The sequence below is a fragment of the Capricornis sumatraensis genome, chromosome 8 (assembly GCF_032405125.1).
Source record: "Capricornis sumatraensis isolate serow.1 chromosome 8, serow.2, whole genome shotgun sequence".
Classification (NCBI taxonomy): domain Eukaryota; kingdom Metazoa; phylum Chordata; class Mammalia; order Artiodactyla; family Bovidae; genus Capricornis; species Capricornis sumatraensis.
Window position 1 is genome coordinate 72,191,932 of NC_091076.1, and position 19,228 is coordinate 72,211,159.

The 19,228-nt window shown below is 53.1% G+C and overlaps 1 protein-coding gene across 3 annotated transcripts in view; it reads left to right on the forward strand.

Annotated features, from left to right (window-relative positions):
- LOC138083411 (active breakpoint cluster region-related protein) overlaps nt 1-19,228 on the forward strand; it is a 142,912-nt gene that overhangs the window by 55,945 nt on the left and 67,739 nt on the right. For 2 of the 3 annotated variants that reach the window (XM_068977297.1, XM_068977296.1), the window contains one exon: nt 12,372-12,470. In XM_068977297.1, coding sequence (XP_068833398.1) covers nt 12,372-12,470 — 99 coding nt within the window. Of the gene's footprint in view, nt 1-2,810; nt 2,946-12,371; nt 12,471-19,228 lie in introns of those variants that run through there. The other variant, XM_068977298.1, reaches the window with a different exon arrangement.

Sequence of the window (19,228 nt, forward strand, 5' to 3'; positions counted from 1 at the left end):
CGGCTATATATAACCCAGCCAGGGCAGGGACAGGGACTGATGGAGAGGGCGGGTGTAGGGTGGGGTATGCCCGTGTGGAACCCCGTCAGCCCTGAGGCCCCAGAGAACTTACACCAAATCCCTTGGTCTGTATTTCAGCTATAGTGACAGGGAGAAATCTTTTACTGGAGAAGACAGGTTTTCAGCTGTAATAGAATGGCAGGAGCCCCACCTAGAGGTCAGAACTTTCAGAGATTTGGGGGGAAGTTGGGATGACAAACCACGTCCACCTCTCTCCTTTTCCCTCCTCCCTCTTCCTCAACCCCTCTACCCAGCCTGGAGGCTCAACCAAGAACCCTATTCTCAGCTGAGATACTCAGCTGGAAGGAGAGGTGATGACCCCAGGTGGGCCCAGGGTGGCGCATGGTTGACCCCCACTTCGGAATGCATTTCCAAATGAGTCCCAAAGAGCTGGACTCTACCCTCTATGGGCATATACCTGCCACCAGCTGGAGATGCACCATTGCCTAAGGAGGTCCTGGTAGACACACAAGGCATTAGGGACAACTCAGACACTGCGTCATTGAGAACCACACTGGTTGGTCCTGGCAACTGTGTACTGAGAGTCACTTGTGAGCTAGAAGCACCAGGAAGATTTCGAGGAAATCCCCGACTAGAGACATAGTTTGGGGGCTGGTGGGAGATTGGCAGGGTAAGGGCAGGTGGGGGGTGCTTGAGAGGAGTTGGAGCTTCAGGGCTCATTACTCAGAATCCAGAGTGTTCACTTGACCTGCCTGGTTGGTGGCACTTACTGTACAGGTTTACAAAGTGGTAGACTGGTCATGTGTGAAGCTGAATTTGATTCCAAGATACCAGGAGGAAATGGGACAGAGGTAATATTCCAGAACCATCCTCCAACACCCTCTTCCCACCCCCCCCACCCTCACCCGCATGCGCGCGCCACACACACACACACACACACACACACACACACACACACACTCTCCCAAACTTCACACACACACACACACACACACACACACACACACACACACTCTCCCAAACTTCTCTCAAAGAAACAACCCGTTGCAAGAAGGCAGCAGTCTTGTCTGTAAGCCCGATTCAGTGCACAGATGTTTCATTTAGACTGTTTCATTTACCTGCCATCGTTTATTTTTTATTTTTATTGTTTTGATGTGGACCATTTTTAAAGTCTTTGTTGAGTTTGTTACAATATTGCTTATGTTTCATATTTTGGTTTTTTTTTTGGCATGTGGGATCTTAGCCCCCAGGCCAGGGAACCGGCACCCTTTGCATTGGAAGGGGAAGTCTTAACCACTGGACTGCCAGGGAAGTCCCTCTGCCATCATTTTTAAATTGAGAGCTCTCACTTTGGGAGTCGGGGGTGGGGTGTTAACCGTGAGCCTGCACTGCCCCTGGCAGCCAGCAGCTGGAGCTGAGTGACGCTTTCTTGAATTCACCTGGTCCCTACCTGGCTCACTTCACTAACTGATCTTACCCACACCCTCCTGGGGCCTGGAGTTTGCAACCTTTGTCCTAGATGTTGTGTTGTGAAAGAGCTTTTTCCAGCTGCCGCCCTGAAACTCCTTCCCGGCAAGAGTAGGTGGATGTATTGATGCCTCTCTGGATGGGGCCAGGGGGACCGGGGGATGTGCGGATGCATTCAGCTTCTGGAAGCATGGGAAGCCAGGGGAAGCAGGCTGGGATGGGCAAGGCTGGCGATGTTCGTGATCCTGGCTTCAGTGTACCCTTCCCTGCGGGGCTGGTTCTGCTGGGCTCAGAGGCCCTTCTTGAAGGAGAAGAGCCCCAAAGAGGTGTGGTGCTGCTAATGTCAGCAGCATCTATAAGAAGGAGGTGTGGTACCTCTGGCGGCCCCAAGCGGCCCCCGCTGCAACCCCTGGCTGGCACTTGTGCTTCTGCCTCGGGAAAGCAGGTCAGGCCTCCTTTGCACAAAGCCCCAACCACGGTGGCGATGGAAACTATGGTTTCTCACCAGGCCTAAAGGTGTCAGAGCCTGGGGCGGAAGTGACTAGGGGCTGGTCGGCATCCCAAGGTGACACCGAGGTTGGCCCCGGGGGCCCGCGAGGCTCGGCGGGCAGCTGCTCCTCCGCTCCGCCCCCGCCCGCCGGCCCGCCCAGCCCGCGGGGCCGGTGAGGGGCTGTAAATAAAAGCCTGTCTCTGGGATGCGGACCTCCCCTCCGCGCCCGGCCCGGCTGCGGCCTCGTCGCCCCTCCTCCGCGCTCCCGGAGCCTCCCGCCGGCCGGCGAGCCCGGCGACCGCAGAGAGGGGAACGGCTCCACCTTGCCCGTCGAGTCGTGCATTTCCTGCCTTGAGAGCGAACGCGAGCCTCGGCGTCCAGGAGGGCGGGATCCGAGCGGCCGGCCGCGGCGGCGGGGCGCCCGGGCCGGGCTGGGAGCGGCGCGGGGAGCGGGGCCCCGCCTGCCCGGAGAGCCGGCGCGCACGGCGGGCAGGGGCGCGCGGGCCCCAGGATCGCGGCGGCGGCGGCGGCGGCTGGAGCTCCCCGCGGGAGGCGGCCGGGACCCGCGGGGCCGCCCCGCTTCCCCTTTCTCCGGGAGGGCCGGGAGCCGGCGGCCCGAGAAGGTTCATAATGGACCCTTTCATCGGCAGCCGGTGGCCGGGCGCCAGGACGGACTCCGGGGAGGCCCGTGTGCTGGTGTAGGCCTGCCCCGCGCGCTCTTCCCGTCCCCGCCGGCCCGCCCCGCTCCCTCCCGGGCGCCGGCGGCCACGGCTGCTGCCGTTGCTGCCGCCGGGACCCCGCTTCCTGTTTGCCCTCCGCGGCTCCGGCTGCCATGGAAGAGGAAGAGGAGGCGATAGGCTTTTTGGACAAGGTCCTGGAGGATGAAGATGTGTTTCTGCTGGAGGAGTGCGAGCTGGGAACCCCGACCAGCCCCAGCTCAGGGTCCCCCTTCTTGGTGACTGTGAAGGTGGGAACGTGACACGCCCTGGATGCTTGTCGGGGGAGGGGGCAGGGCTCGCAGCTCTGACTGCAGAAATGGCTGGTTTGCGCACCAGCCTCGTGGCTGAGCTGGAGCACCCCAACCGGAGAGGGGGCCGGCGCCCGGTCGCCAGCCCCTCAGGGGATGAGAGGGGCTTTGCTTTGGGCAGTTGTTCCCGGGGGAGAGGTGCAGTGCCGGCCTCCTCCCCTTGGACCAGTTGTCCTCGGAGGGGAGTGGCTGCTGGCTTTCCCCAGACCAGCTTGGGGAGGGGGGCGGTGGCAGTGGCACTGTCTTTTTCTCTGGCAGTGACGTGAGTCACCTAGGGGGCACGCCAGGGGTGTGAGCCTGCTTGCCCCCCGCCCTCTCAACCCCCGGAGCCGGTGACCTGAAACCAGAAAGCTATAATTCCTTGTTTCCATGGCAGCAGGGGGATAAGTGCACTTGGGAAGTTCAGGCCAAGGGGGCCCTTGCTTTTCCCAGCTAGGAGACTTGGAGCATCTGGGCCAGGGCTCCGGGTGTTTGGAGGGATCCAGAACCAGGGGTCACTGGGCTTCCTTGAAGGAAAAGAGTTGGATGAGCCGGAAAGGGGAGGTAACAGCCGGCTTGGAGGCTGGAACTGGGTGGATAAGGCACTTTACCCAAGGTGGGCACTGGCAGGAAGCATAACAGCCTCTGGCGCTGGACTTATGAGCCTTCTCTGCAGTGGTGCCCTTGTGTCTGGAGAAGTTGCCTTGAAGGTAGAGTAGGAGGGGCGGGGCAGCCTCAGTCCCCCTCCCTTCTCTTCACCTGTGCCCCAGGGGCTGGGCTTCCCCTTGAAAGCACACCAGTGCTGCACACCACACTATATGCTTCCTTTCCTTCACCTAGGCCCGCTTCTAAGAGCTCTGACCTCAGTGTTTTGCTCACCTCCTCCCTGTTCTGTGGCTTGAAGGGAGGGCCAGTGAGAACGTTTGGCAGGGAGTTCGCAGGCTGCAATCCAGGCTACCTAACAGAGAGTGCCTGTTTGGGGGCCCCGGCCCGTCTGCCCTGGCAGCACTTCACCCCAGAGGGCGTGGTGCACAGAGCCTTGCTGTGGTCAGGAAGCAACTGTCACTGAGCCTCCCTGGGCCCCTTTGTCCCTCCTGGAAGATGGGCATCAGAGAGCCCTGCCCCATCCGGGCTGCAGTCTGGTTCCGAGGAGGAGCTAATGGAGGTAAAAATAGACTGCAGGCCCACGGTAGATGGCTGATGTGTGGAAGGGGTGGAGCAGTAGCTGTAGGCCTGCGTGTGGGGCAGAGAGGAGCTATAATGGGAGCCTGGCAGTGGCTGATGCCCCACCCCTGGGTTGCTCATCTGGTGCTAGCCTGGCACACTGGAGTAAGTCATGTCTCTCACTGGGCCCCTGAGGCCTTGGCCTTGGGGTCTGACCAGCCATCCCAGGAGCAGGATGGGGAAAAGTTTGGTTATGAACCAAGAGCACCTGCTGGGAATTTAGTGGTGTGTGGGATGGGACCTACGTGGGTTCCTAATGGTCCTTCCCTGAGATGCCCTCCCCAGCACAGATGGGACCCCACTCCTGTCCTGCCTTATGGGTCTCCTCCCTGGTTTATACTGGCCTAGCCCATATTTCATTCTGTTTGGAACTCTAGACTCTGCCTTCTTGATTCTGTTCTCCTTGAGGGCAGAGCCCTCTTGTATTCATGGTGGGCACTGCACAGAGCCTGGTGTGTGGCTGGTGTCCAGTGGATTGGTGGGATGAGTGAGGCTCGATGTCCCTGGCCTTGTAAGAAGAAAGCATGTGGATGTCATGGGGGCTTAGGTACACATCACACCTAAAAATGCTGTTCCTCCCGGAGCAGTGTTCCTGGACCTACCTGTTTCCAGGGAGAAGGGCCCTTTCCTGAGTGTTGGAGAATTCCAGGCCCCCTGTCTCAGCCTGAACACATCTAGGAAGCCCTCCACCACCAGGGTTGGCCATCTATAGAGGGAACAGCAGGCAGAAAGCTCGCTGATTCATTCAACACACACTCAGGTTCTGTTCTAGTCAAAGCAGGGTGCCTGGCACTGGGGAGGAGAGGAGATGAGAAAGACTTGATCCTCTCTCATAAAGAGTTCAGAGCAAGGGGGCAAGTGCCCAGATAATAGGAATATAATGACAAAGTAGGCAGAGCCAGGAGAAGGGTTCTGATAAAAGGGTACTAAATTCAGATTAGGAGAGAACGCTTCTCATTGAGTCAGGGATGTGTGTGTGTGTGTGTGTGTGTGTGTGTGTGCGTGCGCGGGTGGGCATGTACACCTGTGAAGTCAAGGCTCCTTTCCGGAGGGTGTGCTCCTGTCCTGGGCTTGGCACGCTCCTGCTTGGTAGACTCTTCTTGACAGCTGGTAGGAGTCCAGGCCGTTCTGTCTTTGCTGTTATTACTTTACTTCAGGAGTACTTACCTTCAACAGTGTCCAAACACCAGTCCTACTATACAGGTCAAATCAATCCTGTTTTCAGTGTCGTTTCTGAGATGCTTCATCTTGCCCAGGGGACAGGTATGAAGATGGCCGTGGTTTTCTCCATGGAGCTTGGAGCTGGAGCTTGCAATGTGTTTCAACCCACACCTCCCTTTGGGGAGTTAAAAGTCTACAAACTAAGAATAATGCATGAATACGGAGAGCAGCATCGCCTTCCCTCTGTAAGGTGTTGTGTATGTCCTCCAAATCTTGCATACGATTCTATTTAAAGGTACCTAAAGGTACCTCGGGCTGATAGAGGCCTTGCTATGTGAAAGCTGCTATTTAAAGGAACTCAGTTGTCAGGAATTTTAAAATCCTTTTGTAATGCAGATTAACTCCTCAGGTGAATTCTTTGCCAATTTTTAATGGATTATCAACTGCCTGTGTTTCTGTTTCACTTGTCCAAATCTCTGCTCCCCCCGACCATGTGTAGCGATGGCCATGCCTGTGTTTCCTACTCAGGTTTTTCCTTGAAGTGTGCGCCACAGATGAGAAGATTTGAGAGATGATTTTAGGTAGCACCTAGATATAGATTTTGCACTTTAACAGTTCGGCATACATTTTAATGTATTTTAGAAAAAAAATACTAACTTGATTGGTGGTCCAGTGGTTAAGACGCCGAGCTTCCACTGCAGCTGGTGCGGGTTTGACTTGTACATCTTTCCTGTGCTTTCAAACATAATGCTTGGGATAAGGCTGTTTGTTTTTTTTTTAATTTCACTTATTTATTTTTGGCTGTGCTGGGTCTTTGTTACTGCACAAGCTTTTCTCTGGTTGCAGTGAGCAGGGGCTACTCTCTAGCTGTGGTCTGTGGGCTCCTGGTTGTGGTGGCTTCTCTTGTTGGGGAGCACAAACTCTAGAGCACACAGGCCCCAGCGGCTGTGGTTCCCAGGCTCTAGAGGCAGGCTCAGTAGCTGTGGTGTAATGGGCTTAGGTGCTCTGCACCATGTGAAATCTTCCCGGACCGGGGACTGAACCCGTATCTCCTGCATTGGCAGGCTGATTCTTTATCTCTGAGTCACCAGGGAAGCCGAAGGCTGTGCTTTTAAGAAGCCAGTTGTTGTAAAGAACAGTATTAAGTAAGCATGCTGGTGGTATGTGAGTATGACCCAACTGCAGAGATGTGGGATGTGAACAACTGCACCATGGAACCACTGCTGGACCCCATGGGGCCTGCCTGTGGCTCCAGACAGCCCAGAATATGGGACTCCACTTTTCAGCAGAGTCCCCCCAGCAGTGGTCCCTGTCCTCTGGCCTCCATTCTGCTGAGGAACTAACTGAAAGAGAACTTCCCGGTGCCTAGGGCTGGGAAGAGGAGAGAATGGCTGAGTTCCCTGTATCGACTCAACTCAGGGAGGGGCCGGCTATGCTGAGGCTGATGCTCGGCATGGACCCAGTGCCTAGACTCAGAGGCATCGACTCTGGCCAGACAGCCCCACTGCCACCTCCGTACCCCTTGCAGACTGGTGTGGCCAATGGGCTGAGTTCTGCTGTCGGCAGAGCCACTTGGCCTAAGACTTGGGAGTCGCAGGAGGTCCTGCCTGTTCAGCCCGCATTGCTGTCTTGAAGGAGATTAAGGCTCCTGGAGAGAGTGTCTTGACTTGGCCTGGAGCCAAAGCCTTGGAGGCTTTATTTAGCCCAGACTGTAAAAGACCAGGCCAGAGCCAGCTGAGCCTAACTTGCAGCTACTGTCCACTTCAGAGTGACTTGACCTCTTGGATTTGGGGCCTCAGGCTGTGACAGCCTTTCAGCCCAGCAGGTTGTGTAAAATGCTGGCCATGATCGAGCCCACCATGGCTGCTGAGTTTCATAAGCTCTGCTTGGGGAGGAAGTGGGGACAGTGTCGCCCAGAAGGCAGCTTCCCCGTGTGCAGGACTGGCAGGCAGCCTGGCACAGGCTCTGGGGGCCCTGAACTCCCCAGAACTCCCCCCGGTGATTCTGGGCATGTAGGTGCCTCTGGGGGGCTCTTTGGGGGTCAGGACTGTCCTCTCCCCTTTTTCCCCAGTGCTGGGCACACAGTGAGGAATGAGTGAATGGATGCTGAGCTCTGGTGGCTTCTTTGTTTTGTGGCCACACCGTGCGGCAGGCGGGATGTTAGTTCCCTGACCAGGGATTGAGCCCATGCCCCCTGCAGTGGGAGCACAGTCTTAACCACTGGACCACCAGGGAAGTCCTGAGCCCTGGTGTTTTACGGGATGAGAGTAGCCCCAGGAGGACTGAAAAAGGAATTGTGAATTTCCAGGTAATTCCAAACCAGGAACAGGTGTGGTCAGAAGGAAGCAAAGATGGAAGAGGATTGGGGTGTTAACTGAGACCAGGTTAACTGTTGGTAAAATGGTTAATTTCACATCCCTTTCCATTGCCTCCATCCCCTCACCAGCCAAAACATCAGAGTGAATACAGCCCAGAGTGGGGCTGCTTGGGAGTGACTACTTGCTGTGTTTGTGGGGATTTTTTCAAGATTGGACCCCGAGGTTGGAGTCTCATGAGGAGGGGGTCCTGCTGCATTGGGGTGTCATGGGGGCTGACCCCAGGGTCTGTGCTCGTGCCTGGGGTGGAATGTAAAGGCTTGGTGGGAGCCATGAGTCACCAGCTCTTCACCCTGGACTTGGTCCAGCCAGGCCTACAGTTAAGCTCACACTGTGCCCCTAAGTGACTTCTTGAGAGCATGTTTGCCAAGTCCTTGGGCACATCCCCTGTTGGCAGGGAACAGGAAGGGAATGGGATACAGGAGGGAAGTGCTGGCCCCTAACATAGAGGGCTAGTTCTCACTTGTCAGGCAGAAGCAGCAGGGTCTGACCTTCACCTCCGCCTCCAGGGCCTGTGGGCCCTGCTCCAAGCTCCAGTCTCATTCCTCAGAGATGGTGCTGCTGCCTGCCTGCGATTCCCATGGCTCTAGACAGTTGGCAGTTTCTTTTCTCTGTTCTTCAGAGGGATAATGATAACACCATCCAGATTGCAGGATTCCAGAGAGTTAATCCTCGGAAAGCACTTAGAACTGTGCCTGGTACTTGTGAACCCATCAATAAGTAACTATTGTTTTCCCCTAAACCTTGGCACCCATACTGGTCTCCTAATGCTGCCGAAAGCAACTACCACACATTTGGTGGCTTAAAACCACACAGATTTATTCTCTTGCAAGTCTCAAGGGTCAGGAGTGCTGCATTCCTCCTAGAAGCTCTAGGGAAGATGGCCTGTTCCCTTGCCTTTTCCGGCTTCTGGAGGCCCCTGCATTCCTTGGCTCGTGGTCCCATCCTTGGTCCTCACATCTTTCAGTTTCTCACTCAATCTCTCCCTGTCCCCGCCCCCCCCATCTCTCCTGTGAGTTAGTCGCCTCTTCTCTGACCCTGACCCTCTTGCCTCCTGCTCGTAGGTCCTTGCATGCATGCTGTGCTGTGCTAAGTTGCTTCAGTCGTGTCTGACTCTTTGCGACCCTGTGGACTGTAACCCACCAGGCTCCTCTGTCCTTGGGATTCTCCAGGCAAGAATACTGGAGTGGGTTGCCATGCCCTCCTCCAGGGGATCTTCCCGACCCAGGGATCACACTCGTGTCTCCTGTGGCTCCTGCCTTGCAGGCAGGTTCTTTACCACTGAGCCATCGGAAAGCCCCAAAAGGTCTCTTATCTGGGCTCTATCTGATAATCCCAGGATAACCTCCCCACCTAAAAATCCATAGTCACATTTGCAAATTCCCTTTTGCCACTAAGGTGGCATATGGCATGTTTTGTGGCTGAGGAAGTGGAAATCTTTGGCAGGATGTCCAGTTATAAGATCAGGTTTTATTTCAGAGACTCTGGGAAAGACTGCCTCCAGCAAAATTGCTAACTGGTTTGCTGATAGCAGGTCAAGAGTTAAGTTCCTTACCTGGGGAAAGGGTAGCAAGGCCTGTGAGAACTTGCTGGGCAGCCAAGCAGCAGGGAGGAAGCAACTCTCCTGGGACCTAGGAGATTTCTGATAGCTTCAGAAATATGAAGCTTAGCATAGCTTCAGCTTATGCTTAAATGCCCAAAGAGGGAGCTGTTTGAGATTCTAGGTAAGCATCTGAAGCTTGACAAAGGAACACAAGAGTGAGGGAATCATCAGAGCAGGAGATGAGCCCTGAATTTGGTGTTCAAGGACCTGGGAGGAGGAGGGAGTCCCAGCTCTGTCACTTTCTGGCTATGTGATTCTGGACTGGTTCCCCTCCCTCTTTTTAAGTCTTATTTGTTTGTTTCCATTTGTATCATGGAAAAATATAGTACCCACTTCGGAGAGGTATTTGAGAGGGCAATGAAGCTGAATGAGAGAGTGGAAAGAACTTACAAGGCTTAATAAGTGTCAGGTGCCCACATGTTAGGAGCATCACGTGGTGCTGGGCTTTGTGGGGGAGGGGGCGGGGTCCGGAGGAGCAAGATACGGGTGCTTCAGAGGCCCTGCAAAATCACCAGGCAGGTAACAAGATCAGGCACGTGTCAGGGGCAGCAGACTCCCTCCTTGGGAGCCAAAGCTGCAGGGCCAGGGCCTTCAGCTGTGCCTTCAGGAGAGAAGTGCTCACGCAGGAGAAGGCATTATAGGGAGCAGGGTCGGCTAGAACCAAAGTCTGGAGGCTGGAGCACTCTGGCCTGTTGGAAAAGCAGACACCTGTTAGAGAGATCAGAAGGGTGGGGAGAGGTGCTGGGAGCCATTGTAGGTGTTTAAGGAAAGAATAAGCTGGACCCCATCACGCTTTATCGGAGAAGGCAGTGGCACCCCACTCCAGTACTCTTGGCTGGAAAATCCCATGGATGGAGGAGCCCGGTAGGCTGCAGTCCATGGAGTCGCTAAGTCGGACACGACTGAGCGACTTCACTTCCACCTTTCGCTTTCATGCATTGGAGAAGGAAATGGCAACCCACTCCAGTGTTCTTGCCTGGAGAATCCCAGGGACAGGGGAGCCTGGTGGGCTGCCGTCTATGGGGTCGCACAGAGTCGGACACGACTGAAGCGACTTAGCAATTAGCATCACACTTTATAGTCATATATTGATACTTACTCGGCTTTTGTTGCTAGTTTGCTTTATTTATTTTTGGCTGTGCTGGGTTTTCGTTGTGATAAGCAGGGGCCACTCTCTAGTTGTGGGGTGGGCTTCTCATTGCAGTGGCTTCTCTGTGGTGCAGAGCACAGGCTCTAGGTCAAGTGGGCTTCAGCAGTGGGGGCACACAGGCTCAGTAGTTGTGGGCTTAGTTGCTCCATGCCATGTGGAAGCTTCCCGGACCAGGAATCGAACCTACGTCCTCTGCACTGGCAGGCGGATTCTTATGCACTGTATCACCAGGGAAGTCCTTGGCTTTGGTTTTAACATGTTTCTCTCCCACTAGATTATAAGCCGCATGAAAGTAAGGGCTATTGAATGCTTGTTTCCCATTGTATCTATGGGATAGGTGGGCATGTGTTGCATGAATAAATAAACGAGCGAAGAACCTACTTGAATTCCCCAGTAACCACTTTTTTGCAGTATTAAGTCTTTGATAAGCATCAGGTGTAGGCTGGCATTCTGGGAAGACTGATCTGACTCTGAGTGCAGTGGAGGCGGAAGAGAGAAGCAGAAGGCAATCCGAATCCAGTGGGGACTAGGCTGCTGTGGGCCTCAATTACAGCAGCGAAGAGGGTGGAGCAGAGGAAGGAATCCTCGTAAGAGATGAGCTAGAACACTTTGAAGGGACTGGGGACTCCGTGTGGCAGAGGAGAGGAGAGAAGAGGCTAGGAGTGACTTGGGGATCTTAGATGACAAGAATTATATGTCTTCTCACTCAGGAAGAGTGTTCAAGCATTTTCTCTGTGCCAGGAACTGTTGGTGGCATTTAATACTGGAAAAAATGATTACTGGGGAATTTGAGTAGATTCTTCAGTCATTTATCCATTCAACACAGGCCCCACCTATCCTGTAGATACAACGGGAAACATTGGCTAGTTGGTGGCCATTCAAGGCTAAATGGGGTATGATCTCTGGCATAGAGGAGAAAGAATTCTGGAGCGGGGAGGAGGCCTGATGGGGTCAGGAGATGCTGGGGGCGGGGTGGGTACAAGGGGTAAGGTTGAAGGCCCACAGCCAGCACCTTCCATTGAGGGCTTGAGCTCCCGGGGGCAGGAAGATACAGTTAAAGGTGTAGCTGGAAGGCCGCTTGGCCGGGAGTCCCATGGCCACTTCCATCCCGTCATCTCTGACCCTACTCCTCCTCTCTGTTCATACATGTCTTCCATCGAGCACCTTCTCTGGCCCCTGCTATGCTCTCCAGGTGACCATGCGCATCTCAGTCATGACTCTGATTTCCCTTCACTGTCTCTTTCCCCTCCTCCATTAAATTGCTCCCACACATGGGCTCAGGTTCTTTTTTTACCTGGCTCACTATTAATAAGGGTGAAAGTATGTAAGTCGCTCAGTCGTGTTGGACTCTTTGTAACCCCATGGATTGTAGCCCACCAAGCTCCTCCGTCTGAGGAATTCTTCAGCAAGAATACTGGAGTGGGTAGCCGATCCCTTCTCCAGGGGATCTTCCCAATCCAGGGGTTGAATTCAGGTCTGCTGCACTGCAGATTCTTTACCATCTGAGCCTCCAGGGAAGCCATTATAAGGGTGCTATGCTGAGTTACTTCAGTCGTGTCCAACACTGTGTGATCCTATGGACTGGAGCCTGCCAGGCTCCTCTCTTGGCTGTGGGTTTGAGCTCCTGGGGACAGGAAGATATAAGGGTAGATGGGTATCATATAAGGAAGCATGGGGGAAAAAAAGGATGGAAGAGAAATTAAGCAAGATGGGAGCAGTAGGAGTATGGATGATTTCTTTTTTCCTTTTATATTTCTATGTTTTCCGAATTTTCTATAATAAGTATTTGGCTTTTGTCCCCTTACAAAAGTGGTAAAGAAGAGGGGGAAAAAGGCAAGAAAACAGGCTGCTCAGGTTCTGATCTGCTTTTACAGGTGGAAGCAGGGAAGGGCCTGGAGATGAGAAAGCTGGTTCTCTCGGGGTTCCTGGCCAGCGAAGAGATCTATATTAACCAGCTGGAAGCTCTGTTGCTGGTAAGTATGTATTTTAGGGTCTTTGTGCTGTGAGACTATGTTTGGAGTTGGGAGAGAGAGAGGTGGACCAGTCCTTCCCAGGGCCGGGGTCTGTGGAACTGCTCTGCCTATGGCTTGGCAGCCAAGGTCATTGCCAGAAGAGGCCTGTGCCTCTCGACTCCAATTCTCCATTACTTACCCTGGGAAAGGTGGAAGAAGAAGCACCACCTGGTTAGGGATGGCAAACACGCCATAACCCCTAACTATAGTGCAGACATTACTAATGGATCACGGTGCTTTGTCCAGGTGGGATCTTAGCCTCTGCCTCCAACTGATGCTGTGGGCAGTCTTTACCAATCAATCACGCTGGGGCCTCTTTGTCATCCTTGGTCCCAGTCCTTCCTCCTCCCTGGAGTAGTGAACTATTAGCACCATCCTGAGGCCTTCTGGCAGGAAATGAGGTGGAAGGCTGTCTGTGTCGTTCTCAGAAGCACCATAGCTCTGAGGCATTAAACAGACCGCCGCCCTCTGTGAATGTGCCTTAGTTTCTTCTCCAAGCTGGAGGCGTTGTTGTGAGAATCAGACTGGGAGGGGAATAACACAGTGTTTTCAAAGGTAGAAGGAACCACAGATGTAAGATGTTTTTGCCTCTGAAGAAAGTGCGTATTAGAGGCGTCTGGATATTATGCAGAGTAATTGTGCGTGGAAAGTTCTCTTCCCGGGGTGTTTTGCAGACTGAGATATCAGAGGATATCAGAACAAGGAGGAATAAGAAATGAAGACGTAGATCACTAGGAAGTACTGTAGGACCCCCATTTATGTACTTGCTGTGATGTGAGCTGTTGTCATTTGTTACCCCAGGAGTAACTGTTGAGGTGTGCCGCTGCTTTGTAACACAGGGGAATGAGTTGGTGGTCAGTCTTACTGGGAATCTGTTGGTCTTCACAGTTATTTCTTCAAGGGAGGAACAGTTTGGCAGGTCGATCAGGACTCTGGTCTGGGGCCGGAGCTGGGGCAAGACTTGACGCTGCCGTGAATAGTGGACTTACTGCCCTGCCTTTCAAACTACGCGTCTCGATTGCTAGTGGATTGCTCAGGCAGCAAAGTGGGGTGAACCAACAGTTTAAAACGAATGAGAAAGAAAATGTCAGCATGCATCCCACGTGAAGAATAAGTACTGTTTCAGGCAGCTTTTGGTTTGTGTGGATATGTGTATGTATGTACTGGGCCACGTGCCTTCTGATGTGTGTTGTTGGTTTTAAAAACCACTGACGGGACTTCCCTGGCTGTTCAGTGGCTAAGACTCTGAACTTCCAGTGCAAGGGACATGGGTTCAATCCCTGATTGGGGAATTATAATCTGACATGCTATCCGACACTGCCCCCCACCCAATTAAAAATATTAAATTTTTAAAAATTAAAAAAAAACAACCCACTGGCTTTGGGTAAGCCATGGATAACCTCCTTGAGCCTCAGTTTCCTCATCTGAAGATGAGCACAATGCCGTTACCTTCTTTCTGTCCTTCATGGGGTTGAGAAGATCATTTTGAGGACCTAGTACAATGCTAGGTTCTTAGACACTCAAATATCAGTCAAAGGAAGGGGAGGGCAAGCAACCAAAATCCACCTTACAGCCTTTTTTTTTGCCTCACCGTGTAGCATGCAGAACCTTCATTCCCTGACCAGCAATCAAACCCAATCCCCCAGTGAAAGTTTGGCATCTCAACCACTGGACTACTAGGGAAGTCCCAGAAATATAAGCTTATCCTTATAAACTATGAATTGCTGTGCTAAACAAAGGGGCATGGCTGTCATTACTATGAATAAAAGGATGCATATTTGAAAGAGGCTCAGAGGAACAGCTTTGAATCCCCACCTGAGCGCCTGCCAGCTCTAGACCTTCAGCAGATTAATGGACCTTTGTGCCTCATTCTGTCCACCTGCAAACTGGGTATACTCATATTCATCCTCTCTTCTTGGGGTCATTGTGAGGGGTGAGTGAGTCTGTAGGGGAAGCTCTTGGAGCCCAGGTGGGAGCGTATTCTATTGTTTTCTCCCATCCTGGGAGAGAGCGCAGGTTAGAAGCTGTTTCTGTCCACACACCCGTTCCCTGAAGGAAGCGGAGGTGCATGTTCCCATCGGAAGTGGGCCCCTCTTAGACTCCAGCTCAGGTTCTCATCTGTCGCTGGGCCTGATTTGAGTTCCATTTGTTTGGGTAAAGATAACAACAGATTTAGGGTCCAAGACACTCCCTCCCGGCTCGCCTTTCTAACAGCTCATACTCTCAAGACAAAAACCGTGAGCCTGGGGCTCCCACTCCCAGGGTGTGACCCAGGGTCCCTTCACTTCCCCCCAGCTTGTTCATCCTGGGTTGGCTCTTTCTTGAGCAGAGGCAAGGGCAAGGGAGGGATGAGCTAGGCGGCCTGGGCTGTGACTGGTGGGCTCCCCCACAGCACAAGTCTCAGCTGATAAGCCTCGGTTTTAAGGACTCAAGCCCTCTTCTCTCTCCTAGAGCTGGGGCCCTTCCAGGAGCTAAGCCCTTGGCTCTTGAGAGGTGATCTGACAAAGGGGCTTGGAGAAGAAAACCTGCCTTCCCCAGCTCCCTCCTCCTCCCACGCCCAGCGCCCCTTCTCCCCACCCCGCCCCGTTCCCACAGCTCCACTCCTCTGTGTGTTTGTTCTTGGTTTAACACTTCCTGCTATGCAAACGGCTGGGTGTGTACACCGAGGACTGGGGACACACAGCAGGAGCCTCTTCGCGCTGACTGGGTTGCTGGCTGGGCATGGTTTGGTAACCTCCCAGAACCTTCCAGGTTCCTGGTGGGCTCAGGTTACAAGGAAGAGGGTCTGGGAGCCTGGGCTGAGGTGGAAGACGGGAGGCACGCTGCATGTCTCCAGGCGGGTTAGTGAGCTGAGTGCTGCGGCTGGGCTTCCTGGGCCTTGAGCTCCTCCCACCGCTGGGCCCCTCTCTCAGACTCCCCTCTGGAGTTTGCTTTGTCTCTTATTTGTAAAATAGATTCAGGATGCCCCCCTTACCCCCAGCTTCTGGTGGCAGTTAGCAAAGTTGCATGTGGCAGCCTCCAAGCCTTTTGGAATCAGAGGTGGAGGAAGTGGGCCGATTTCTCTCCCCTGTTTCGAAAGGCAGAAGGCAAGTTGCTGGGGGACAGAGCGAACAAATGACAGTGTGCAGTCACGAACAAGTTCAAGCCCGCCTGGCCTACCTCCCTGAGGAGCCCTTCATGGGACACCCAGTTTGTTTCGGTGCATGCATGCTGAGTCGTGTCTGACTCTTAGCGACCCCATGGAGCGTGCTGAGTCGTGTCTGACTCTTAGCGACCCCATGGACTGTAGCCCACCACACTCTTCTGTCCGTGGAATTTTCCAGGCAAGAATACTGGAGTGGATTGCCATTTCCTTCTCTAGGACACCCAGAGCCAGAGTTAACTGATGAGATGGGGAGCCAGCACCCCATCTTCTGTTGCAGGATTCTAGAAGCAGGGCTAACTGGGTGTGCTCTGTCAGGAGAGCAGGACCGGAGCCCAGCTCAGTGTGGGGCCGCCTGTGCCTTTCAGCCAGCCCTCTCCGCCCAAGGCCTATTTTCAGAGCTTCACCAGATAAAAATAACTGCCTCCAAGGGTCTCAGGCCAGCCAGGGGCACGCATGCAGCACTTCCCCTCCCCAAAAGGCCCCCAACCATGTCCTGAGAAGCCGGCCTGACGCCCAAGAGCTGGCCCTGTCCATGTGACCCACCCTGCTGAGTGCCGGCTCTTCCCCTTTTGCAGACAGAGTGGGAGTTTAGGAGGAAGCAGAGTGGTTGTGTCTTGTCTCTTCATAGCCCCGAGTGCTTCCCCCTCAGTTTCTGAGAAATCCTGACCACCCTGCCTTCCCAGGGCTGTTCTCTCCTATTTCCTTTGTTCCCACCCTGGGTGGGATTATACCCCAGCAGGAACAGGGACTCTGGTGACTTGGCCCCTCACCTGGACCTGGGTTGTGGTGGTTGTTCCGTCGCTCAGTCGTGTCTGACTCTCTGCGACTCCATGGGGACTGCAGCACGCCAGGCTTCCCTGTCCTTCACCATCTCCCAGAGTTTGTTCAAACTCATGTCCCTTGAGTCAGTGATGCTATCCAACCATCTCATCCTCTGTCATCCCCTTCTCCTCCTGCCTCCAATCTTTCCCAGCATCAGAGTCTTTTTCTAATGAGTCGGCTCTTCGCATCAGGTGACCAAAGTATTGGAGCTTCAGCATCAGTTCTTCCAATGAATATTCAAGGTTGATTTCCTTTAGGATTGACTGGTTTGATCTCCTTGCAGTCCAAGGGACTCTCAAGAGTCTTCTCCAACACCACAGTTCAAAATCAATTCTTCGGCGTTCAGCCTTCTTTTATGATTCAGCTCTCAACGTCTATACGTGACTGCTGGAAAAACCATAGCTTTGACTATACGGACTTTTGTCAGCAAAGTAATGTCTCAGCTTTTTAATATGCTGTATAGGTTTCTCATAGCTTTTCTTCCAAGGAGCAAGTGTCTTTTAATTTCATGGCTTCAGTCACTATCTGCAGTGATTTTGGAACCCCCCAAAATAAAATCTGCCACTGTTTCCATTGTTTCCCCATCTATTTGCATGAAGTGATGGGACTGGATACCATGATCTTAGCATTTTGAATGTTGAGTTTTTTTCACTCTCCTCTTTCACCTTCATCAAAAGGCTCTTTAGTTCCTCTTCGCTTTCTGCCATAAGGGTGGTGTCATCGGCATGGGTAGATAGAGGTAAAAAAGATAAAGTCTGGGACTTTCCTGGTGGTCCAGTGGTTAAGACTTCACCTTCCAATGCAGGTGGTGGGGGTTCTGTCCCTCATCTGGGAGCTAAGATTCCCATATGCATGGGGGCCACAAAACCAAAAACATAAAACAGAAGCAATGTTTTAACAAATTCAATAAAAACTTAAAAAATGGTCCACATCAAAAAAGTTAAGGATAAACTCTGATCAGTCCCAAGAGCCAGCTCAGTATCCTTCACAGAGCACTGGGACCATGAGCTGGATGGGGCACCTGTCTGCGGTGGGGAGAATGCTCTTCCTTTTTCTTGGCCCAGATTCCCTCTATATCCTTCCTACCTGCAGGCTTCCCCAGGCCCCACTTCTCCACCTGCTCAGAGCTTCTCTCTGAGGCCCTGTTCCCATCACCTCCTCTGTGAAGCCCTCTCCAAGCTGGGCCAGGACAACCTTGGCACCTGTTGGTTGGTATTTGCAGTCCAAGTTGAGTAATAACCGTATCTTGCTTTGTGCACAAGAACGTTTCATTTATGTTGGTTCACCTTACCCGAATAGATTATAACGTTCTACAGAACAAGGACTGTGAGTCATACAAATAATCTCCAAAGGGAAAATTGGACCCTGTCAATCCCTCCAGGGAAAGCCAGGTCATTTCACGGGCTTTTTAGCCGCATTCCTTCCCCCGTGTGATCCATGCCTTGCTCACCCCTCCGGCCCTGCTTTAGGGCTCTGCTTGCCAACCCCCTTGCTCGCTACAGGCAGGGTCACCAGCCTGCTTGCAGCTCCTCTCTCTTCTCAAGCTATTCCTGCCTCAGTCTGAGGCATTGAGGAAATCTGCCTAGAATATTGTCCCCTTTGCCCCTGTGCTTCCCTTTCAAGTCAGCATTCCCTGCTTGTCCTTCCGCACGATGTCCCCTTATTTCCTTCACTGCATTTATGTACGATCTCGTGTTTGATTGTGTCCTTGTGTTTTGTCTGTCTCTACATGGGAGGCTTCACGGGGGCAGTGACTAGTGAAACACTGAATACCCTTCCACATACCCCCAGTCTGGCCTCACGTAGGCACTTGGTCCATTATTTGTGGAGTGAATAGTAATCATGGTAGCAGCTAGCATTTATTGATTGCCTCCTATGTGCCAGGCATATGCTCAATATTTTATATAAATTATGGCTTATGGCTTTGATAATATTATCCCAGTTCCACAAATAAGGCTGCTGAGGCCCAGAGATGCTAAGTGACTTGCCCAGAGCTATCAAGTGGCAAAGTTGGGACTCTGGCCCACACTGCCTGGCCTGCACCAGGTCAAACCCCATCCAGCATTCCCAGCAAAGGGCTGGATGCAAAGGCCTTGTTGGTTCCAGCACTAGGAGGGTCAGAAGGAGGACTTCTGCTTTTTCCTGCTGTCATCCTTCTGTCTGGACTTTTTAGAGCTGGGAGGACAGGGAACCAGAAGTCAGAGTGTTGTCTGGGTTTTTAAGTAGATGGGACTTCCTCATGTGGACAGATAGACGGGAAGATACAAGGAAGCCTGGCTTGGGCATCTGGCTGCTGTGGCTGGCTCGAGCTGGGGTTTAGGGGGCAGGTGTCTTTTCTCGGGGTGAGCCAGCAATAACTTGGGCCTCCCTCCAGTGGAAGTGTTCCTTGAATCCATCCTCTGCTTGAATGCTGCTCTTATCAGAAAGCTCACTACCTAATCCTGTGAGATCATGGAGGGCGGCTTTATGAGCCCATACCTGCTCCTGCAACTTCTCCTTTCTGCTCCTGGGTCTCCAGAATGACCCAGATTAAGTCAAAAGCCTCTCTCCACCCAGCCCTTTATCTACACAGTAGAGGAAGAACACCCACCACGTCTGACTCAGGCTTCTCTCTTCCAGGTAAACCTTCCGCCCCCCACACCCTTCCCCCTTGTGCCTTCTCTGTGGGAAAGGTTTCCAGACCCTCTCCCCCAAGGTGGACAGTCTGGGCATCTCTGGGGACTTTAGGGCTGAATGAAGATCAACCATGGAG